General features: G+C 40.2%; 1 protein-coding gene across 1 annotated transcript in view; it reads right to left on the bottom strand.

The window, feature by feature from the left end:
- Window positions 1-22,051, bottom strand: part of arhgap5 (Rho GTPase activating protein 5) — a 56,219-nt gene extending 34,168 nt beyond the window's left edge. Inside the window, exons 1-3 of the mRNA XM_030718451.1 lie at window positions 21,762-22,051; window positions 12,776-16,720; window positions 10,429-10,582 (exon numbers count right to left, since the gene is read on the bottom strand). Coding sequence (XP_030574311.1) covers window positions 10,429-10,582; window positions 12,776-16,510 — 3,889 coding nt within the window. The 5' untranslated portion in view covers window positions 16,511-16,720; window positions 21,762-22,051. The remainder of the gene's footprint in view (window positions 1-10,428; window positions 10,583-12,775; window positions 16,721-21,761) is intronic.
- Window positions 22,052-25,237: the final 3,186 nt, after the last annotated feature.

Here is a 25,237-nt window from a genome sequence, read left to right as displayed (position 1 = left end):
GCTTCAAGTTCCAGGTTTAGCTCTCACTCAAGAGTTTGTGCTGCAGGAGGTAACAAAACAGGAAATGCCAGGAACTGTTTAGATCACACTACTTTACACTGTTTTTGGATGACTATATTTTATAAATGTTAATGTCACAAGCCATTAAATAAAAAATCTTTCCTGCTACTATTTTTAGATTGTTCTATGCTCCATCTCCTCTACTGTGTTAAAACGGTGACCCCTTAACCTGAATTACAATGCCGGGTTTGAACACTTTGTTCTCTCTCACTGAAACGCTTGCTTGGGTCATAGCTGGAGAACAGTGATTATTGTCAACATGAAGGTCAGATTAGATTGAATCAGAAGTTCATGTTTTGCTTCCAATAGGTCATAACAGGACTTTTAAAGAGATCTAAAAATAAAGTCTGCACAGGAAGCAGTCCAGAGGTGCAAAAGGACACGACCCCTGAGGCTTTCAAATTTCTTGAAGATTAGTATTCAAAAAATCACCAACATGATCTAAGTGCAAATGTGAGTGTGTGCGTACAGTGAACAGGAAAACTAGAGCTATAACAGTGTGTTGTTGTTGTTTTTGAATTGAGATAAATAAAAATTGATTATTTAAAAAAATACGTATATATGAATGCAGATTAATATTTAAAGTGCTATGTTCAGTCTGTCTGTAGCTGTAGATTGTTTCTCTACTGGACTTTAAACAAAAGTGAACAATAAAAAAATTATTTTAAAAAAAGACAGCCTTTTTTCTTCCCCGACAAACAGTGATACCACACGGTCAGAGGTCAGACAGTTAAACCAGTCTCAACAGGGACCAGGAGGCTGGGAGCACTGGCTCTCTGACCACAGAACAGGAAGCTCATTTGGTGTGTTTCCATTGGACATGACGTCAGTCCAGCTGCCAGCAGGAAAATAACACAGGCATGATCACATCACAACACAGCACAGGCCACAGAACGAATCCCAATGTAGAAAATGGGAAGCAAGCCAGCCGGGAATCAATTTTCAACTTGAACTCTCACTTTGGCCGATTTCCTCGCTCTTCTACTGGAGCACATAAAACTGGAGGCGGATATCTAATAAACACAAGTGCAGAGAATGATTGACAGGAAAGGGTAGAAGAACATAGTATATTGGAATTATTTCTCATCTCCTGTCAGCTGTGTTTTTTAGCCTCATATTCTGAACTCTCTCTGCAACCTCTGGCTCTTTTGAATCACTTCATTCTTCAAGCACATACTCAAAGAGGTACTCAAAAATCTATGAATTATTTTTATAAAATCTATTTCACTCCAATGAAAATCCCTTCATTCCGCTGCAAAGTCAGGAGTGGAGATCTGACTTCAAAGCAAGACTGAAAATAGCCAATAATCAGCTTTGTGTGAAGCCTGGTTGACATGCTTGCTGCATAATTCTCCAGCAGAGCTCAGAGTAGAAGTTAAAAACCAATGTACTGGGGTTCCCTGCCTTTTCCAGAGTCACACCAGCTGGCTACTGGCAAAAATTGGCATTGTTGCAGCGGCTTGAAGAACATGTGCTTGTGCAAAAAAATCGCTGGCACAAGAAATGAGACACTGAAGCTGACAGTGATGTGTGCTGCCATTAGAAATGACCATAAAAGCCAAGAGAAACTCATTTTTTAAAGGTACAGATGTACTTTCCATGTGAAACACTGCATTATAGTGGAAGTACATGGAATAGAGACTTCACTGGACCCCCCCCCCCACACACACACACATGTCATTGTTGATTTGTTTTGAAAAATCAAAATTTTCCTTGGTATTTTGTGCCTTGATTGTGTAATTATACTTCTTTGGCAGTTAATGATGATAAACCAAAGCAAAACAAAGCAACCAAAGTCTCTAAACCAAGTTTTTTCAATCCAAGCTGTAATTATTGCCAAGTGCATAAATTAGCTGATTTGAAATGAGCAAAATCTGGCATTATTTTTAATAGAGCAAAAATTAGCCTATTCAATGTGCTGTTGACAATTACCAAATTCTTAATTAAGATTGATATTGTGGATTTTTGCTGGAGAAATAGTTAAAATGACTGATTAAATAAATGACATAAAAATTCAACAAAAAATATTTTGAAAATATTTTAAAAAGCTAAAAATACATTTTTTTTAAAAAGTAGAATTCTGCCACAAGGAAATCTGACTTCTTCAAGAAGTCAAATAGCCAATTGAAGTTCTTCTGAAGCTAAACACTCACTCTCTCCTCTATCCATCTCCTCCTCACATTATACTAAGTGCTGGGGAAAATAACAACCAATGGGACTTCAAAATGCATCAGCATCAAAAAGCCATTTAATCATTGCTCTGCCTCCCTCTCTCTCTGCTTCCTCCAGCCTTCATGCCAAATACCATTTCATGTCTCTGGGGAGCAGGAAACATTTAATAAAACTTCTCTAATCGAGTTCAGCGGCAAAGAGCTGTGTGTCCTCGCTTTGTGCTTGTCATCTCAAAGATTTCTTCTGCGAGACCCAATTCGTCAAACGATTTTATTCTCTGAGGCCAAGCTGATGCTTTGGGGGGGGGTTATGTAAGCAGACCTGACAAAAATCGACCTCATTGTGCCTTTTACGCTTTGGCTTCAGGCCCAGATGTTGGCCAAAAGAAAAAATTAAGTTTCAAGAACCGCTAAGGGCTACACACACAGCCTGATCACTTCATTTGACTGCCATTTCATTCAACCAATGCATGGTTTATAAAATGTGGAATTTAAGCAGGAGTTCTCTAGTACTATATGAAAATATATGCAGCTTGAATTGGTGCACACTGGAGCCTGGAGCATGTGTGTTTTTGCCATCTTAAAATACCAAGATGTCAGCAATTTGGGTGAACAAAGAGCACTTTGGAAGAAGAAAATATGCAAGTCAGTGCTTTATTTACCCTCCTTTACTGACCCTGTTAACAGATTTTTTTGAAGCGTTGTAGAAAAATAATCTGCTGTTTATTAAAAAAAATGTATGCTCCTTGAAGAGCTGGCTTGCAATCATCTGGTTACACATCTACTGGCCCACTAAAAGGCAACATGGTTGGCATATAAAATATGAAGAATTTGCATGAGCACCCAGCATCAGTGAGCACTCAGAGTTAATTATTTAGTGCTGTGGTACATATTAGTAAAATGGTTTTAAGGCGACTTATTAAAGAGAGGTTAAAATGGTGGCACTACCTTTTAACTAAGATGTTTTAAAGTTCAAAATTTAGCCAGGAGCCACTAAACTCTCCATTTTAACTGGAATGACAACAAACACAATACAAGTGCCTGTGTCGTCTTCTAGGACAGTGCGACTCTTCTTGAACAGGTATGTCATCTGTAAGCGCTGCGACGCTCAGCCGCCTGAGACTCTGCTGAATGATACCCGAAGAACTGCATGTCTTGCTGAAGCAGTCGTTTTTCAAAAGCTACTACTGCTCTCTGAATATCTGTGAGTTCACTTCTCCTACACTGAAGGGTTGTCGAGTGCGTGGGCTGAAAATTTTTAAGAAGTGCCTCACGCTCTCTCCTCTTACTATTCTTTCTCACCTTCCTTTAAAAGCCTCATTTTATACAGTCTTCTTTAGCACTTCTTGGCTTTCATTTCTTTCCCACAGCACTTTTCTCTCAGGTGTATTATCAGGTCCCTGCAGCTCTGACCCTTCGCCTCCTTCCTAGCAGGACCAGAACATCTTAGCGGGCTCCACTGTACATCATTCTGGATAACAGTGAGAGCTTAATGCTGAAAAGAGTGCAGACTATAGATATATGCTAAACTCTGTACTGTCCAGTAAAACCACAGCCATCTGAAAGCCTGATCCCTTGACTGCTGCATTTTGGAGACATGTACGGTCAGGACCTTTTTGTGCACTACAAAGGCTACACACACTCACACACAAAAGAGAAAGGCCAGGTAGAAGCACACTTACACAATTGGATAAACAGTAGGGCTGCAATGATTCATCGATGTAATCGATGACGTCGACTACAAAAATTAGTCAATGTGGAATTTTAACGTCAAAGCGTCATATTTTAAAACACCTATCCATTTCCTTCCACTTATCATGTGATTCTGTAGCTGCAATACACTACAGGAAGATATGGGGGCAAAGAAAGGAAATAGAGACAGACTGTCAAAGGTGAGGGAGCATTTGACAACAAAAAAAACCCCAAACAAAAATAAAGCTGAATGCAGACTGTGCAGAGCAGAGCTTTCTTTCCACGGCAGCATCACTGCAGTGCTGAGCGTTTAAAGCGCCGGCACCCTGGAGCTGTGGCGTCAGCTCGGGATGGGTACGTTAGTGCGTCATAGATACCTGTTAATGTTTGTACGATAATGTTTCTGTTAGTTTGCCTATCAGAAACAAACTCTCATGGATGATGTTTGCTAAGTGGCACCATTTCAGTTATGTTAGCTAACGAGTGAAGGAAAATAGGAGCAGCTACATTGTCTCCTATTTTTTATTTTTTATTTTTTTTGCATTAATATCAGCGTTCATTCTGAATAATAAACCTCTTCATGAACTGAATCATCTGTAAACTTTTCAGCTGTTTTGCACAGAAAAATCTTTTTGATTTAATTTGAAGCCTTGTTTGCACTTTTGGACAGAGGCCAATTTTATTCATTTGCACGTTATATTTTCATTTAAAAATAAAAATTACATTCACTTTAATATGTATTGTTTGATTTTGTGATGGTCACATTAATGTTAAAAACACAGTTTCAATCTCGTATTTTTATGGGTCATTATTTTAATTATGAAAAGAGACAACAAGGTGGGCAGGCTTGAACAGGTGAGGTAACATTGAAATGATCATTGACTGATCGATAAAATAATTGACAGATTATTCGACTACCAAAATAATCTTTAGTTGCAGCCCTAAACAGATAAACAAACTCGCCTTTAGTTACAATCATTACATTCTCATATAAAAATATTCTTTCACTTTCTAACACTTTCCCATGCCAGAAAATATATGTGCAACATGCTGAAGAGTCCAGGATGGTCTCAGAAGGCACATCTGACGGCTGGTGAACTGTCAAATTAAGAACTGGGAATTGGTTTGTGAATATGGATTTAAATACCAGGACAACAAACAAACAAACCAAGGGGAAAAAAGTTGACTTAACGGTGAACCTATAAGTGTTTTGGGACGCTCAATACTTAGAAGCAAAACAGCATTTTGCTTCTAATTACTTGCCACTCCAACAGCAAACAAAACAAAACATTGAAAAAGGATTGGCCTTTGTGTACCTCATATCTAACAATCAACAGGTACACTTCACAGAGGAATCTCCCACACTGTGGAAGAGGCTTTCTTTGTGTACCCCATACAGTTGTTTTAATGGGTTTCAGACATTTCCATTTAAAACAGCTGTCTTAACATAACGACTCATATAAGGACAATGATAGAAATGATCCTCTGCAGAAAATGTGCCATTGCAGCTGTGCGATGATGGTTTCAGGAGCTGTAATAAACCAACAAAGATTTTGGCCCACTATCACAAAATCCTGCAGCAAGCTGTGCTACTATAAAACTGTTATTAGACACAACAAATAATACCAGTTCTGATATGTTTGCAATCAAAGCCTAAAGCATTAACCACAAAAGCTAGAGGGGCATCTTATCGCAGACGAGTAAGCTTACTGTTTTTAAAGAGCCGGTCGTGTAATTGAGCTCTAACTGACTTTGTGGTCATTCATTAAAACAAACTGCAGCCACATTGGCGAGGTCTTCGTGATGGCTCGGGCTCAACTCTGAGTAATTCCGTAAATTTAAATATTATTTAGGCTAGCAGTCGCCGTTAGGTTTGGGTGATTCGACAGCTGTTAGCTAAAAAGCTAGGTGATTACCAACAACAATAGACTGTCAGCAACCGTCCAACCAATGAGTCTGGTCACATTAGAGCATATCGACCAAACACTGACTAATCCTTTCTCTACTTTCCTCAGAGCTTTCTGTGTTTTAATTTAAATACCTCACAGAGAAGAAAATGAGTACGTGTTTACTTGTGCTAAGCACCAACCGATGGATAAAAAGGTTCTCAAAGCTTATGACCAGAAGAAAAATCATGCGCTGAGTAATCACAAAAACAGCAAGTTTCAAGATTCACTTGAAAACCAAACTGTGAATGATTAGGATATAGAGACGACTAACAAACGGCAGCACTGTCATTCAAACAGTAACAGTAGGTCTTGTTTAATGAAATTCAAAGAAAATTGTCGCTTTCAGGGATAATCCAAAGTCACAAATAACAGCAGAGAAGCCAGTGAAAACTTTTCCTTTTCTCTGTGGTTCTCACTTAGACGCAGCGCTATGGCACACTGATGCAGGAGGCTAGAGGAACGTTGAAGGCTTTGGTTCATTATTTCTGAATCTAAAAACCTTTATGGATTCCCGAGGCCCTTGGGAAGCCTCTCGGTTGTATTATTATTAGAATGTGGTGACTGGAACACAGAAAAAAAAAAGAAAAAGGATAACAAGCACATCTCCCCTCGCAGGAAACAGAGGCAGCAAGTGCAGAGCAAACATCATCCTTATTTAATGTAGGCATTTTATACGAGTTTCTTTAAGAGTTCTTTGACATTGCACATTACCACAGAAAACTTTCTGACACATCACGCTTAATTAGATTTCTGGAAAATAGCGTGTAAAGTTGATGCCATGAAACTTCAGAAAAAAATCTGCATTAAATCTAGCAGGTCGGAAAGAGTGTGTGTACCAACCACATGACACAGCCTTATCACTTACACAAACCCACCAAATAAATGTCACCCACAAAAATCACAGCTTCACATCTCCACACTTTCAGTCACATTTACAGCCGCACTCTGTCTCACGCACACACACACACATTTTTTGTCTCTCACAGACACACTAAAGTCACAGCTTTTCCACTCACACTTTCTGGTCTGAAACCAGAGGCACCACAAATAGCTATCATCACCTCTCTGCCTCTGTGCCTCTTGTCTGGCAGCTTATTACATGTAGTTAAACTCAGCCTCCAAGCAGCCCCCCACCCCGCACCCCCCCACCCCCAAGTGAATACAGTCCCATGCTACAACCAAAAAACAGAAAGTGACCATCCTTCAGCTGCAATTAATCTCCATTATCACACTGAGTCTGGATTCATTAAATGAGCAGCTTTCTGTAGAGGTCATGAGATTATTAGTAAATGAACAAAAGAAAAAAAAAATGTTAATGACAGACATGAACAAAAATATAAATCACATGTGGAGAACAACCATCTCCTAAAATTGTAAATTGAATATCTCTGAGTTTTGGACAGTCAAACAAGTCTGAGAGACAATACACTAAAATAACTAAAACACAAACAGAGTAGTATACAGAATAGTTACCAGCACTACTTTGCGTTCGATTAGTTTATTACTTAGTCTATAAAATATTCAGAACTGGAAACAAATTAGCATCATGACATCCAAGAGTGCTTCTTTAAAGCTAACAGAAACACTGGCTAAGTTGCTGAACTTATTTATAAGTTAGCAAAAAAATTATCCATTTTATTGTTTTTAAGGTTGGCTAAACAACATAAAAAGAAGTAAAATCTAACTACCTCATCACAGAATATATACACATTTTCTCACTTTAGATGCTACGGAGACATTTATATCGGTGCTTACAGAGCAAGTATGGTAGTTTAGATACTTGCACCTGCTGACTTCTGTACTCTGAAAATCCGAATCCCTTCCTGTGATTACTTTTCCAGAGTTAGAAACAATACTAAAATAGGACCACCATAAAGGGGAGGAGTACTTTTACATTTAGACTTTCACACCCATTAATGTGCCAAGTGGCTGGTGTCTGGTGGAAAACCAACAATAACACAATATGACAGTGATGTTTTAATGATTCCCAATGGGAGACTGTCAGCTCAGGAGTCAGACGTCAGATAGAGCCGCAGCTCTGGAGCTGGCACGGATTCAGAATCTTACTTAAGCCGACATTAACAGGGTGGATCATTGCTGACAAGGGGGTATTGAAACCATTTTTTCACTAAAGGAGAAAAAAACTTTGACCTATTACGTCAACACCCATTCTCAAAAGGACTCCACCCTCTCAACTATAAACTAAACAGTTATACAGGCAGTTTTAACCTCAGGCTATCTTATGAGGCAAACAGGCTGTATATATCAAATCCCTAAACTCCTCTCTAACAAGGAAACAACCTGAAAGGTCTCATCGAATTGCAAAATTGCTCTTAAATTGTCTACATACCAAACATCTTATACAACAGCAGGCTTTAAAAAAAAGCACAAAGATGTTCTGGCTGTGTCTGCTAAGAAACTATATTCCAGAAAAAGAAAGGATGGGAAAAGCTGTTAAATCCACCCAACAGACCGTCTGGACTTAGAGGGTTTCACAGCACTGGCCATGAAATCTCCAACACACCACTGTCAGCTGGCAGAAGTCTGCACGCACACACACACGCAGACATATATATACACACACACACACACAAAACACACACCCACGCAGCACTGGGATTAATCCTACATTTGGTTGGCATCCACCAGTGGGCTCATGTAGATCCAGCTGAATATCAAAACATATTCAGAAAGGATTTTTCAGGACAGGAATTAACAGCCACAGAATGAAAAGAGCTCCGATACAAACGCTACCTCCAAAACAGAACCAAAGGTAGGAACACTGGGAAATACCTCCTTTTAATGCACATACTATACAGCAGCTACATATATGATTGCAGATGGAGAAAAATGTGGAAGATGGTGCTTTCAGTTTAGTGTAATGAAGCAGTTTTAATGTCAACACCTAGGATGTTTCCACATTTATTTAGCTGAAGTTGGTGCACTTAGAAAAAAAAAAAGAAAGAAAACTTCAAAATCTGCCAAATACCATAACTGGCCTTGAATGCTGCAATAACTTTCCTAACAAACAGGATCAAAAATTTCAGGGAACACATTTGATCTCCCAGTAATTTAGAGACTTCTACTTGGGGGGAAAAAGTTTCTTTGAGGTCATTCATCAAGAGACTCTTTCACTTCTTAGAGCTTATTCAAAGCACTAAACACTCAAGAGTACTAGACCGTGTGTAAATACATAATGCAACAAACCTATAAAATATTTAACATGTTTAAAATATTTATTTCAGTGGTCAGAAAGAAAAAGTCACACTTGGGCTAGCTGCAAGGCACAGGAAAAATCTCAGACTGTGAGGCTAAAAATGGACAAGTCAGCTTTAATATCCATCTGATTTACACTCCTGTCTTCTATACAGAAGACACACACATTTAAAATGGTCAGAGACAGGTTAAAAGAAGTGTCCACCAAACATTGCACAAATATGCATCCATGACTTCACAGAGGAATCTCCCAAACTTTGGGAGAGGCTTTCTTTACGACAGCTGGGCAGGAAGACAGGCACATGCGCAGCGTGCATGGGTGCTGGTGTCACCAGCTGAAGCTACACATGTCCAAACAGGTCGCCTGTCTTATTTTGAACCTTAATTTATCCAGACTGATTCCTACAAGAGCGGCTGCTGCTTTGGCTGCAACCACTGACTTCTGGGATTGGCTAGTTAAAGAGTTTAAAAGGACCTGATGAGGCCAGTTGCCTTGTAAAAGTTCCTTAAAGTATTTCTGAGTCACACTTCCAGTTTTATTATTGTCAAGTGAATCAAAGCTGACAAAACTAGCAACCTTTGACCTTGAGGCTTACTGACTGACTGGAGTGAGTAACTGTTCTTGACACATGAGGCTGTTTTTTATTTATAGCTGCATTTAATGAATGTTGTGATGAATGACTGTAACCATTTCCTTATTAATCAATTAACTTAATCTCAATGAAGACATACAAATACGATGAAAAGCAGCAAATCATCACATTAGAAAAGCAGCAAATACTTAACCCTTTTTTTTTTACAACACATATTTCAGCTCTACTTTGAGCTACAAAAGTTTAATAACCCAACCACACTCCACCAGTAACCATCCAAACATTTTTCACATCTGCAATTATCCATGCATGTTGTTACTGGTAACATCCCATTTTCTTTTCGCTTTTCTTAAGCAAGGCTGATTAATGGATTGCACGTACATTTCTCCACTGCCATTCCTTAATCAGTTTTTTGATCTTGGTAATCTTTTACCGTCTTATTTGTAATCATTCTAGCAGCGCTTTGGCAAGACCTCAAATAAAACGTCAATAAAACATTTCCATTCAAGTTAACTTGTATTGACTGGCAGGCTGGCTGACCTCCCACCATAAATCACTGCACCTCCCCCACTACCTACTCCACCCATCCCTCATCTTGCTCAACTACTCCTTTAAAATTAGTGCCTCAAACACACACACACGCATGCGCACACACACAACACAGAGAAATGATACAGAAAATAACAGAACAGAGCAAAATATCAGAGGGAAGAAGGCTAGAAAAACTGGTGAAAACTCATGACTCACCTGTGCGCTCAATGTAGTCGACACATTTCTCAATGAAGAGTGGGATGGGGCGGTCCAGGGTCACCAGGTTCTGCAGGGGAACGCCAAAGTAGTTGCTCTCCCAGGTTCTCCGAGTGGGTGGGTACAGCGGTTTGGGGGGCTTGGAGGATTTCGGCTATAAGAGCAAATAAAAGAATAAAAACAAAGATGAGATGGCAAAGAGCGCAGGGTGGAAGTAAGTAGGTGGTGAGGAAGGAATGACAGGAGAGAATAGAGGATGACAAATGGGAACAAGTTGAGAAAAAAGGAAGAACTCAATGGGATGAAAAGGGGAAAAAGAGAGGAAAATGAAGACATGGAAAAGTGAACAAGTACAGAGAAGTAAGAAAAGGAAAAGAAAAGTTTAAAAGGAGATTGAAGGCAGAAGGGATAGTAAGCAAAATAGAAAGACGGACAAATATATGGTGAATTAAAGTGTTTAAACAGAATGAAGAAAATAGGGAGAACGAGATAAAAAGAGTAAAGGAATGAAGGGGCAATTGAGAAATAGACACCAGGGAGAGCAGAGATGGAGGAGGAAAGAGGGTGAAGAGGAGGCAGAACATACCAGAGGAGAAGAAGAGGTGGAGGAGGAGGAGGATGGTAATCGGGGAATAGATCAGAAAGAAAGGTAGTGGGATGAAGGACCATCGAGAGGGAGAAAGCATGTAGAGGAAGACAAGAACACAGAAGGCAATAACAGACAAAACAAGTTATTCAAGACTGAAGCTGAGATGTGTAACAAGGTGCCAGGTTAGCTTTGATTTCCCACACTCCTCTGCTCTTCAAAGTGTTGTCATGCCTACAGCGGTTCAGGATCCACTCTAATTGGCCAGCACAGCAGCTAAACACCTCCAGTTCTGCACATCCTCATTTGGCTTTTGCTCTCCTCTCTGATTATCAAAAATGGTTTGAATATTCCAACAATGCCCTGCGTTTGTGATGCCCATGTAGCACCGGTGGCTGTTCCTCTACTGATTTGCACGTTATCTGATTTGTGCTTCCACGCTTGCTCACTTGCTTGCAAGCACTTGTATGTTTGTTAAAGTGTCAGAAACTGAGAAACTGTCATGCTAGGATGTTGCAACTGCTAAATAAAGTTCTGCCAACTTTTTTTTTTATTGTTCTGTCAGTAATAGTGTTTAAATAAACATTTTTGTCTGTGTAAGTTCTCAGTCATCTAGGTAATTGTAGTCTTGAGAGCTTGAAAAGAAGAGAACTTCATTAGTTTTTTGAAGATGTTTCACCTCTTATCCAAGAGGCTTCTTTAGTTCTACAACTGGTGGAGAGTAATAATAGGTAATAAAGATAATAAACCCTTAGTAGGAATTAAGGAGGTGAAACGCCTTCAAAAAAGAAAAAAAAAAACCCTAAAGAAGTCTAGATGCTTTCTTTTCAAGCTCTCAAGACTTAAAACATATTTAATCAAAAGCATATGTCTGTGCTTAAGAGTTTTCAATAATAATGTTCGCTTTAACAATACTCAAACATGACTGAGGAATAAATAAAGGATCCATTCTGAGCACCTAAAATTTACTTTGGAATAGAAAATGGTATTAAGAACTACCTCCATTTTCAGTCTGTAATAGTCCACAAATGAAGATGTACCTTTAAGTAATTTGCTAGGAATTTACATACCCCAGAATGAGCACGCGCATATGTGGGCATGAATATGCGTAATACACACGTATGTTTTTAAACTTCATTTCTTCAGCTTTTCACCACAATAAAGGGTTGTTTTAACAGTAATGTTGTGCACAAAGCATTTATCTTGACTGTATCAAACACACCATTTCTGCATGTCGTCAGAAGTCTCAGACAAGCCTTTAAAGAGCTGTCAAAGATTCAGCCTTTGCTCTGAGACTGTACAGAGACCAATCGTCTTTAACAGTGCGTCTTTTATCAAGCACCTTTATTGCTTTTCTGGGGCCTGCAAGATGTGGAGGCTCATAAACTACTTTAGCAATGGGGCCAATCAATAAATTATCAAATTAGTTTGTTCTCAATATGAGTCTCGAGCCAACAAAATTTGCTCACACCCACGCACATCTGCTCACCCCCTACTTTACACAATCTCTTCTGCTCTCATTTGCCCATGCTCTCTATCACTCGCTCTCATATTCAGTGCACTAAAGCATTACTTCACTCATTCTGACCAAAACAAAAAAACAAAACAAACACTGTGGCTATCTTTGCCACCTTGCTTTGTTTGACCATTCTTTTCTATACAGAATTTTCAAAGCATCTTATTTTCAAAAAGGAAAACGTAAATGTGATTTTTCCATTAGTGTTCTGAAAAAGTGAATGCGTCACGACAGACAAGTCTCACCTTCTTCGGTTCCTTTGGCGTCTTGGGTGTCTTCTTCTTTTTTATCTTCTTGTCCTCCTGCTCTGGGTCAGAGGTGATTGCAGGATTATCAATCCCACTCTTCCAGGGGTCGACAGGAGAGAGCAGCGGGTCTTCCTCGCTGCCCCGATGAGCTCTTCTGTTTTTCTTTTTCTGAGTGGCCGGGCCAGTCTCCTCCCCGTCACTGTCTGAGTGGAAACGTCTTTGGTAGGCCTTTGTCTTACTGAAAAGGATTTTTGAACGATGTTTGTATTTTGACGGCCGCCTTCCAGGCTGAGATTTCCGATCAAATCCATTCTCTTCCTCTCCTCCTCCGTGGAGACCATGTAACCCACCAAAGGAGTTCTTTATTTTGATCAAGCGGCTGTGTGCGTCTTCAGGTACAGCATATATGTCATCATTGTGGAACCCCCTGGATCTAAGTAGAGTGTCCACAGGGTCTGCATAGTTGTCTGACGCCTCCACATCTTCAGTGTGCATCACTGGGGCACGTGGCATTCTTCGGTTACTTCGCATACCAGCCTCAATGGTTTTGAGCAGGTTAGGGTCCAGCTTTTTGACATTAGGCCTGGGGAGAGCTGGTTTGGGGCGGACAGGTGGAGGCACTTTGTGGTTGCGTTCATGGTCTCCGACAGGTGTGCTATGCACTGGGTACTCATTCCCCTCAAGGTCGATGCGGTATTTGGCCCGCTCACTGGGTGTAGGCAGAAGTTGAACATCATCACCTATTGGACTATAAGGTGGGGGGGCCTCATTGTCATCATCAGACTCTGGGTAATAAGTGTTATAAGCTGGGGAGTGGCTATGGGGAGAGGTGGGGAAGACATCTTCACTGGCTCCTGTGGTGCACTCACGTGACGAGCTGTCAAACAGAAAGGAACTCTCAATGTTCGGCTTCTTCTCCAGCACTTCATTGAAAAAGGGGGTAAAAACTTCGGTCTGCCGATGATACTGTGACAGTGAATAGAGGGCCGTAAACTTGGCAGCAATCTCTGTGGCAATGTGCTCCCCCTCGGTCATCAACTCCTTGATGGCATCATTCTCAAAGAAATCTGCCTGGCTGTCTGTGATTGCCACCATCTGCACAGGGATAACATCCTGGACTTCTGCCAGGAATGCCCGCAGGGTTGCCATGGAAGCTTTGCGTTTGGCAGAGTAGACCAAAATGTAACCATGCACCAGTTCATCTTTGCGGACACCAATGGCAGAGTGGTAGGAGAGGATGGTGACCTGGATCCTCCTCCTGCTGTCCCCGATGATTTTGTCCAGTATCAGTGTGTTGCTCTGACCAGGCTGCCCAGCACTACAGCAATGTGAGTCTAGAAAAGGCGAGAGGATGAGGTCAACGCTGAAGGGATCCCAGCACATGGCACACATGACTATTCTAAGGTCCATCTCTGACATGTCTTTGATACATGGCAGTGGGGCCAAGACTTCAAAGTTATGCTTTAGCCCCTCCAGGACTGCTCTGAGACCCTGCTTAATTTGAAACTCTGTGAATTTACGAGGAAAGGCTCCAGAGGGGATGTCGACAAAGGTGCACTGCAATTTGTTTGCTAGTTGCTGACCTTGGTGTCTCAGGATAGGTATGTTTTTGCAAACACTGTCTCTCTGATTTGCCAGGATAAGAATGAAAGGGAGTGGTTGAGCAAATCTATCACGCCGACTCTGTGCTATCTCCGCTCTTATCCTGCCTATGCAATCGCCAATAGAGTTAAGCGACTCTATTGAGTTGAAGACACAAAAGCAGCCATGTGGCTTAAATGTGGTAACCCACGTGTGGCTGAAGAGCAAAGTGGAGTTGACATCCACAGGAAGAAGCTCCAGTTCATAGATTTTACCATCTAGAGTGTACTCATCATCTGTAGATTGATCTCGGATCTCATTGGCTAGGTCCTGTGAAAGACCCTCCTTTCCCAGGAGGCAGAGGTTTATCTTATCAATGTTGGCACTGGTATAGTAAAGATTAGAGCGTCCGTGGTCGAGCTGCACCAGCCTGTTTGCTAAAACCTGCTCCACTTTCAGATCCACGCAGTTCTGCCCGCTCAGGCATGTCTCCTTAGTGGGATGGTAAACAAACCCAATGTGTTTGAGGAGGAGCGACTCTCTATCTGGGGCAAGTTTCTGCAGCGCTCTGTATCTGGGCTCCTCATTCAATACGCTGTGAATTTCAGTCATCTTGTCACAGCTGGGGGTTGCATTCAGGTCCAAGTCATAGAATAACTCGGCATGCTCAAAAAGCATTTCCTGAAAATCCTCTTTCGCCCTTTCAACTATTTCCTGCTGGTGCCTACAGTAAACATCCCTCCTATCTGATTCTGTGATGTACTTGTAGGCCTCATCCTCCATGACAAAGCACATGACTTCCTCCCAAGGCTGCCCCGGAGTGATAAAATGAACCCTCTCCAGTGTCTTCTTGAACCTCTCTTTCATCTCCACCCTTCTCTTCTCAGAGAGAAGGTGCTGGACATGGTTATGGTAAATTCTCTCACCATCAGGTGTGTCGAGAAGGTCAAAGGGTATCCTACGGTCACTGTTATCAATGTGGTCCGTCTCATCCCACGGTGTATTTTCCAGTATGATAAACCAGTACTGGAAATCTGGCCTGTTCCGGATCACACTCTGTGCCTCAGGCCAAGAAAGGTGTTCAATCTCATCCAGATTATTGAGGATGTTGTTAAGGGTTTTTGGCAGCGTTGTCAGATACTCCTCCCTTCTCCTCTTAATGTGCTCCTGTTTCAGTTGTGCAATGTGCTTTGTGAACATGTTGCGGGCCTTCTTGGTCCCCTCCAAGGTGATGAACTCATCATAGTCAGGCTGCCCCTTTAGATTATTTATCACAGTTTTCCACGTGATGTGATAATCTCTCACTGAGTGTACCATCAATTTCTCAAATCTATCCGATACTGAGGCAACAAGTTGTCGTTGGATTTTATAGGCCTCCAGGTATGGCACAGTTTTCGGTTTCCCTCTTGTTTTATCCAGCTGCTGGATTAGGGAGTTGAAGCAAAGCTCTATGTTGACATTGGATCGCGCTGACGTTTCAATTAGCATCAGGTTCTTCTTGCTGGCAACAAAGGCCTGCAGGTCCCTCAGGTGCTGGTCCACACACTCATCACATTTTGTGGCAGCAACAACAATAGGCTTCTTTGACTTGACAATTTGAGAGTAAAGGCTATTGACAAACTTAATCTGGTCATCAAACTTCCTGTTGCAACCTTTACTAACATCAATGCACAACAAAAAGCCATCGATGTTTAGCTTCCCATCAGGCATCTGCTTCTGATCAAAGTCCTGCTCCAAGCCCAGCTGGTCTGTGCAGATGTACATAAGCTTCTCTGCTGACTGGAGCTTGGTTGCTGCTGCCCGTTTTGTGTACGGCTGCAAGTTCGTACTCCGATGTGGAAGAAACGTCTGGTCATCGATAAACTCCGTCTGTTCAATGACTTGGATTTTACAGTCCAACCCCTCGTCCCCTCGATGAGACACCTCCCCCCAGTACAAGAAGTGGTCATTGTTAACCACACGACCACCAAAGTCTATTGTGCTGAGTACTGAGGTGTGCTCCGAGTAGTAGTTATCTGCATCAGGACGCACATATCGGTTGCATAGGCAGGACTTCCCCACGCCACAATTCCCCTTCTCTTTCTCCGTCCCCGAGAGGCCAACCACGCTGACGGCGAATGTCGGGGGGCGTGCATCCTTGTTCTTGGCCATTATATCCCCCCACTCATTGCTAACCTAGTTACTCTCAGGAAGAAAAGGTCATGATATCATCCCAGTTCTGCTTGTCAGTGATCCAGAGGTACCTTCATTTTCATTTTCCCTCAGTTTCAGTGAATGATTCTCTCTGTATAGCTCCCCGTTTCTATCCTGGATCTTATTCAAGCTGGGATAGAGCAGCCCACATCTCCTTTTATCACCTGCCTGCAAGATACAAAATTCACAATTAGGAAAAGATAAGGGGAAAATAATCAGATGCACATTTAGAGTTTCGTTTTCAAAGAACTTATTCATCACAAATAATATAATCAGCTCTTTGTTTCACTGCACAACCCTGTGAGACACACATGGACATGTGTACATGGTATAGTAATTTTTTTTTTAAAATCACGTTAATCTGAAATTACACTGTGTTGTTAAAAACAGGTAAAACTGTTTTATGAGACATTTTATAAAGTTTGACTCTGTGAAATTTTGAACTTGTTTGACCTTGAAGACGAGGTCAGAGGTCCAGAGTAATGTGATATTTAGAATCCCCACTTATCATTCCCTATATGCCTAGATGTCAGTACAAACAATGGTATTTAGAAATAGTTTTAAATAGCTCTATATAGCATTATCATCACTTTAACCCTCAGATCAATCTATTGACCTTGAAGGAGAAGTCAGAGATCAAATGTGACATTTTACATCTTTATACTTTGTTTATTCTATATGTACACACCGCAACTGTAAGAATCATAGTTTCTAAGTTATAAGCGTTTTTGTCAATTTTCCACCAATAAATCATTAAGTTGACTTTGAGGAACTTGGTGGACGTAAGCCAAACTTTAATAAATTGCTAACATGACCCAACGCTACACCCCTGCAAAGATTTATCAGAATTCACTCAAAAATTTTCAAGCTATCGTGTTTACAGACAGAATAGCACACAAACACTACCAAAAACATAACCTCCTTGGCAGAGGTAATTAGGCAAAATGCACTTCATCATACTTGAACAGGGGGGAAAAAAGCTCAGTCTCACAGGTTTAATGAGGTTTTAGTCAAGCCTTTCATGTATAAATAATAAAATATATTGGTTTTAAAACCCCACTACAATAGGTTTATAATGTAAAAAATGTGATTAAAAGAGCCCTACTACAATTTGGAAAGTGAAAAAGGAAAAATTTTTTCAAAGCTGCAATATCAGAATAGCATGCTAGAAATACAAGAACTAAAGTGTGACAGTAACATTTATATAAGAGAGAGAGAGTGGTTCATTCACAGCCCGGCCTCGGCAATGTCACTTTTCCCGTTGCTGAGAAAAATAAGTGCTTTCAACCAATTTGTGTCGAGGCAGAATAAAAATGGCGTGCAACTCCAGCCCTTTGACAGCCACTGACCTAGAAATGATTTGCTTTGCTCTGAGAAAGAAAAATAAATCAGTTCACAGATTTGTTATCGTTACCAGCAAAACCTAGGGCTGCATAATTAGGGGTAAATGTACAATCGTGATTACTTTGCTTGCTGTTGTCATAATAGATTTTGCCTGACATTCTGGTCCTGACTATTAATCTTGATTATTAATGTAGACTATTTGACTAGCAGCATTAACAAGCAAGTGAAATGAAGTGTTTCACTGCCGACAATACCAATAATCAGCAATTCCTGATTGAATAAACAGAAAAGGCCTGTGATTGACTGGGCAATCTTTCTGTAAATATTATCAAAATTAACACGGTCAAATGCAGTTGAACCCTTCTGTGACCTGACTAAAGGCTGATAAGTGATAGCTGCAGAGAGAATTTCAGTCATTGTTGTTTTTACAGAACAGTTGCAATCAGTGAGTGAATCTGCCTGCGTGTGCTGGAATTGCTAGATGGAGATCGACGGCCTGCTGAGCCTGAGAAACTGCACCAGAGCAGAAATCTGGTTTGCTGACATGAAACGATGAGGTTTCCCCTGACTCTCTATAGAGGCCGAGGTAATGATGTCACCTGTGGGATGGGAGTTTACAAAAGGCTTAGCAGAAACAAAGATATAAAGAAGGACTTGGTTTTAAAAGCAAGGAGGGGCCATGGCAGCACCTGGCTCATATCAAATGATGAAAAGATTTTAAATTGATCACCTTAAAAAAAAAAAAAAAGACTTACTCATATACATTAGACTTACACACACACACACACACACACACACGTGTGTGTGTGCGCATATGAGCTTAAAGATATATTGAAGGCAAAACCTTTTTTCTTAAACCGACTTACTGCCAGTCCTGTTTTTAGAGACAGATCAATTGATGATCATAGACTATATTCAGTTTGCTTCCTTATTCCAACCAGCAGCCAAATCAAGCCTAAATATAGAAATGACAATAATAAACAGTAAACTAAGGCCCTCTTCGTCCACTCAGGAAAACATCTGGAATATTTACTTGGCAACTGGCTAAAACAATCAATCAATTACAAACTGCAAAATCTATTCATTTCGTTTTGAAAATGAATCACTGCCACGATTCCCATCCAAACCACTGTGTTTGAGGAGATCTGTCACCCAAATTCCAGCATCTTCTTTGCATTAATTTCAGCCAATACCAAAGTTAATACCTCCTCTACTGTCAACACACAAGGTTAATATGAATAAATAAATGTCACATGCATAAGGAGAGGAACAGTAGCAGTGATAAGCAATTAGCTTCACACTGAAGAAAACCAGAAGGAGTGGGCGATGGTTTTATTATGTCAAACAGCCAACACTAGAGCCTAAACTGAATTTATGCTGCACTAATAGCTAAAAGTAGCCTTGTGCATCATGATTAGTCCATTCACTCTGAGGCTGCAGGGGGGGATTAAGGTATCACTTGGCAAGCTGGTTTTAGAGATGACTAAATGCTGTTAAGCCCTGAAACACAGCAGCGGAACATGCTGCCAAGGATGGTAAACCTTTTAAACCTGCACTGGCTGGAATTTTCTTTTTTTATTATTATTATTATTATTTATTTTGTATTTCTGAAAGTGGGCCTCTAACAGAAAAAGGTGTGCCATTCATTTAAAATGAGGCACAACTGGTTTCTTCAGACTTGGGTACACACAGCACTCCTCCCACAAGAAGCGATGAATCAGAACTTAGAAGTAAAACAGAAACCACTTCCTAAAAGGTAGCGAGAGCTTTCTGTTCGGAGAGAAACTGACTCCTCCAAGTATTAAATCTTGTCCTCTAAACCAAGGCTGCAGCAGTGACCTGGTGCTGCCTCATGGGATTTCTGGATTTCAGCTTTTAAAAAGGCGCTCATCGTCTGCCAATAAGTTATGCAGCTTTAAATTTCAGATATCATCAGAAAGACTACAGTTGATACAAAACACCAAATTATTAGGCACATAATGTCTGCCGCAATCAGTCTAAAAAGGAAATTAACTATGAAATTGTTCAAAAAGAAGCTTATTTTAAAAGAAAATCAAAAATACGCCACCCTCTTCCAAAGTCAGGTCCAGACCTGAACCTTGGCGTCACTTATCTGACTTCCCCTTCCCTGGGGGTATCAATGATGTAAGAACAGCAGTTTATAGGCCAACTGACACAATCAAGCCTGTCATCACTCACTGGGCTTGCCAGTGCCAGTGCCTTTATACAGTCTGCAAAAGCTAATACTAGCACTGAATATCTGCCAGTATTATAAGCATAATGGCAGTAACCAATATCCATTTTTCCTGGGAGCAATGCAGACAAAACTGCAAACCTTTCCAGACTTGTCTATCCATAAAAAATAATTCTAACAGAATAAGAACTCTTAAAACAAAAAAGCAGAGAACTCTTCCTTACCTTTCTTTCTTACAAATTACCACAGGTTTTACACTATAAAACAATGTGTACATTATTTTTGATATACTGTAAGTAAATTGTAGGATTTAGGTGACTTTCAGGATTGGTGTTATTAACTTGATCAACAGTTTCCTGGAAACAGTCCATTCAGGATTCATGGACAAAAGAGCCCTGTCACATCATTGAGTGAACCCTTGTGGTTTTATGGGCACTAAAAAGATATAATGGCACATTCTAAGTGGAAACAAAACAAAGAACACAATTGCTATTTTCAGCACAAATGGCTCCCACTAATAACTGATGTTTTTAAAAATCTAACTCAGCAATAGGACAAATTTTACAGTGAAGTCTGCATAAGGTCGGGGTTCCTCCCCCGACCTTATGCATTAGGACGGGTTCTTAGATAAACGCCGGACTACTCCTTTAATAAGAGTTTGGGAAAGGGGCAAAAGGAGCAGCAGCAGCCTGAGTCGATGCAAATGGCATGCAGAGCTGCTGCAGCAGGACAAACCCACTGACCTGCCTGCGTACTGTGAGGCACAGAAGAAAAAAAGGCGATAAAAGCACCTAATAACATATGTGGTTACAGCTCTTCAGCACCGCCGAGACGTTAAGGGTGTGTATGTGTAAACACACCCTCGGTAATGTCGGGGAAATTCAATAATCTGCCCAGTGGCACTCCTGGATGTGACCCTCTGTCCCCTGAGCTAACGTTAGCAGGATATTAACATAGAAAATCCAGCAACTTCCAAACACACTCCGAAACAATTAAACGACCAATTAACGCTAAGAGGGCGTGAAGGCTTTGAACTCCGACGACACTACAGCTATGGATTTTCTTTCTATTCCGTTATTATATTTTTTACATTTTCTGCTTTAACCTATTTGTAACAGTATAATAAAGCAAAGTGAAAAGGGGCGGACACCACAGAAAACATCAAAGTAGCCTAGAAAAGAGGAGTGAGAGTGAGTTAGAGGAGTTAATGTGAATTAGTTATGCTGGAATTAAAACCAGCAGACCTTTATATTAAGTTAATGCGTCAATCCTTCGAGGCTAATGTTAGGAGCCCCGGGAATTGATGGGGCGGTCATGAATCTACCCCTGAGAGAAAAGGCGATACCGGGCTCGGCCTGCCTTGGCCCTGATACTCCAGGAGAGAAAAAACCCACCTTTCCCAACCCTACTAGCTAACATTAGCCGAGCACTGTTAGCCTAGCATGCCAGGAGGATGAGTTAGCGAGTGGCTAATGTTAGCAACAGCCTCACACTGGGAAGACTTGTTAAAATTACAGCCTCGGCTAATTTAAGAAGTCAGACTCACATTCCCACCCCGGTTTCTTTTAACTCGGGATGGCGCAATCGTGCGGGGACCTTTTATCCACATAAAGGAGTGCTAGTTCAGCTAATGAAGTCCCAATCCCAGTCCAAATACATTCCCCTACCCACCTAATAACATGGTCGCTCCCAGATCCACATACCACGGAGAAGAGGAGAAAGCATTCCTACATTAAAAGGCAATCAAAACTCTTTATACAATCCACAATCCGCGGTCACCGGAAGCATCCAACAAAATCCGAAGTCAGGTTTAGTTGGAGGTGTAGTCCGCTGTAGTCCCACAAGCCCGGTTAGCCCGTATTTTAGTGTATTTTGGTGAGCTTAGTGTGGTATGCGTTGAAAGCCGAAACCTGGCTCTGTGTGCTCCCTCCCCTCTTAGCAGCACAGCCAGGCAGTAATGGCGACTTTCTCTCTCTCTTCCACTCCCTCTACTGTGTCTATGTCGCTCTACCTTTCCCATTCTCTCTCGCGCTCTCTCCACACCTGTCTCTCTCGCTCTCTCTCTCTCTTATGTCATATTCTTAACATGTGGCATTATATGCAAAGTCAATATCATTGAAATGCAAAACAGCCCAGAGTGACGGTGCAAGTTAAAGGTATCTATTGGAAAGTTAAAGCTAATTTTTGAAAGTTGTATATTATTATCAACAGAATTTTCATGTTGAAAAAAAGAATCTGTGTAAATGTTTGAGATATTATGAACTGAGTCAACTTGCCTGGTTGACTCACTGAACCATGAGATGGTTCAGTGAGTCAACCAGGCAAGTCAATAAGAGCACATCTGGATTTATACTAGTGACAAAGCCTCCTGAGGAAACGGTGGTAGGACTAAAAAGAAATAAAAACAGCAGCACCCATCCAAAAATATTTCAGCACACCCACCGGTGAAATGCTGCCCCCTAGTAATGAATGTTTTAGATCAAATTCATAGGGGCTGAATACAAAAAGTACCTTTAACACAAGATGCAGAAAATATAGTAAAATGAATACACGTGAAACAAGTCGTGTAAAATATTAGACTTTATTATCTCCAGAGGAGAAATTTGCAAATACGAAGCTATTTGAATCAGATTAATGATATTATGTAAAGTTAAAATAGCTTTATTTCACAGTAACACACGTGATCAAACAAGCCGATCAGCTCCACTTTCCTTTTTTGTCCTCATTAAAAAACAAGGCCAGTACAAAATAGCACAACTGGCTCTTTTTATCTTCACTCTCACAGCGTTTGCCTTTAAACTGTCCACTAATTTCTGAGTGCTCTGTTGCTTTTATAGTGCTCATCCTTTACAGTTTTTTTTTCCTATGTTCAACTTCTCAAACTCACCTGTCACATCTATGTTAATTCTTGCATTTATCATAGAATCCTATGCTTTTCTTATATGTATGAAAATAAAAGTTTTTAAAAAAGTGAAAAAAGAGGTTAGACATTACAATAAATACAATATATTAGTTATATGTCAAAATATTTGTGCAGTAGAATCAAGCAGTGCAAAACTATTAGCCACAATATAGAACAGTTGTATAAAAATGTATGTCATGGAAATTGCAGTAAATTAAATATTGGTAAAAAAACACAGTTTTATATACAGTTAAAGTAGAATTTGCAAGTATACATATATAGTGTATGAAAATATCCTCCTATCATCACCCAAGCTTGTCATCCTTGGTTCAGGCAATCAGCTAAACTTTGTACAAAACCTTGTATTTTGAGTTATCTGATTGCATCACTGTAATATTAATTTGGTGTAAACACTATTTATATAACTTGCTTATCCATACATCAGGCATCAATATCTTGCACATGAAGTTGTGTTGTTACAGGATGTAAGCAGAGTTATTGTATTGTTCTTATTTACTTTACAATAAGACTTGCTGAAGGCTCCGTAGCAGGTCCTTCTATGTACAGCTCCTATTCTATGACATTACATGGTGTTTACTGCTCATCAATATGAGGCAGACAGATGGTTGTTTGCATGTACAAATGTACAAATTAATTAAATTATGACATTTGCTTTAATATTAAAGCTGGTTATAATCGTTATTTTTGTGTGTGTGTGTGTGTGTGTGTGTTTTTAATATGTGATTTGGCTTTCAGTTCAATCAAAAAGTTCAGCCAGACTTATCAAATAATTGTTTCCACACTACTGGCAGATAGAAGCATGTGTGCTGCCGGAATAAAAAGTTAGACAATAAATGAAAATCCACTTAAGAGGAAAAAAGCAAACTATGATGAGTGAACATTACACAAAACCAGCAAAACTGCAGTGTTCATATGACTTGCAACACTATAATACAAGTAGCAGATAGATAGATAGATAGATAGATAGATAGATAGATAGATAGATAGATAGATAGATAGATAGATAGATAGATAGATAGATAGATAGATAGATAGATAGATAGATAGATAGATAGATAGATAGATAGATCATGTAATGTGAATTGTCTTTCTCCCTTTTTCTCATTGTGTGATTTTTATCCTGTTTATATCATTTTCTCCCTTTCTGTCTTTGTGCCTCTGTCTCTTTCCTGATTCATTTCAATAATCCTCTTTATTGGCATGAATGTTAGATGAACCATGTTGCCAAAGCATCTAAATACAAATTAAAATTTCACTCTCACTCTCACTCTCTCTGTGATGTAATTAAGGATTTTTTTTCCCAGTGAAAATTGTTTAATCATGTATAATGCGCATGCAGATTAATCCAGCAGGGAATATAGGTTCAGGCAGTAAATGGATGCATCATGTCCTCAGAAAGTAGTTGAGGTTAGTCAATGAATTAAGCATCATTTTTCCTCTCATGTTGCTTGAATAACTACTTACTATTTAACCTTCTAAAGCCAAATGTATCATATTTGATACATGAGTTTTTGAGACCTCTACATCATTACTGTGATTTTTTTCCCCCTGAAACACCCGATTAAATTCCACAATAGATTTTTAAGCAATAATTGCACAAAAATACCTGATGTAGCAAAAATGGCACAAAATGAAATTGTATATGCAAATTTATATTTAATGTATTTTTTATTTGTCAGAAGGTTCAATAAATACTCAAAAAAATTGAATTTTCTCTGTTATTTCATGGTTCAGGCTTTACAGGCTTCAGCTAGTTAAAATGTCCTTTCTGTGGTGTTACTGTCTAAATACTGACAGTAAGTAAAGGAAACTCTGCAGACAGTGTTGGATAATGGTGAACCGTGGTTGCACAAAGGAGCCCACACAATGAAAACCCTTCATTTATATTTCAGTTGTTCTGGGCTCGGATCAATATGGGCTGCTGTGGTTCCAGTGAATTCCCTTGAGTGCAATGGTGTGTTAATGAGCCTCAGAGCTCAGAAAGACTACACTGCCCCTGATAAGAGCAAACACACTCAGCAAGGATGGGTCAGAAAAGCCTAGCAGAAGTTGAAATGATTTGAATTTAATAGGACCAATACAGGGAAAGTTGTCCTTTGGCCCACGAAACCCCCACCCCCAAACAGTCACCATTTGCCACTGATTGTGATCAGCGTTCAATGTTGTGTTTGTTCATCTCCCACTCATAAAGTGTTTCTGGCTAAAACACTCTTGGTGTCATGTT

Source organism: Archocentrus centrarchus, chromosome 22, assembly GCF_007364275.1.
Source record: "Archocentrus centrarchus isolate MPI-CPG fArcCen1 chromosome 22, fArcCen1, whole genome shotgun sequence".
In the NCBI taxonomy this organism is placed as follows: Eukaryota; Metazoa; Chordata; class Actinopteri; order Cichliformes; family Cichlidae; genus Archocentrus; species Archocentrus centrarchus.
This window is presented reverse-complemented; position numbering and strand designations above follow the sequence as displayed.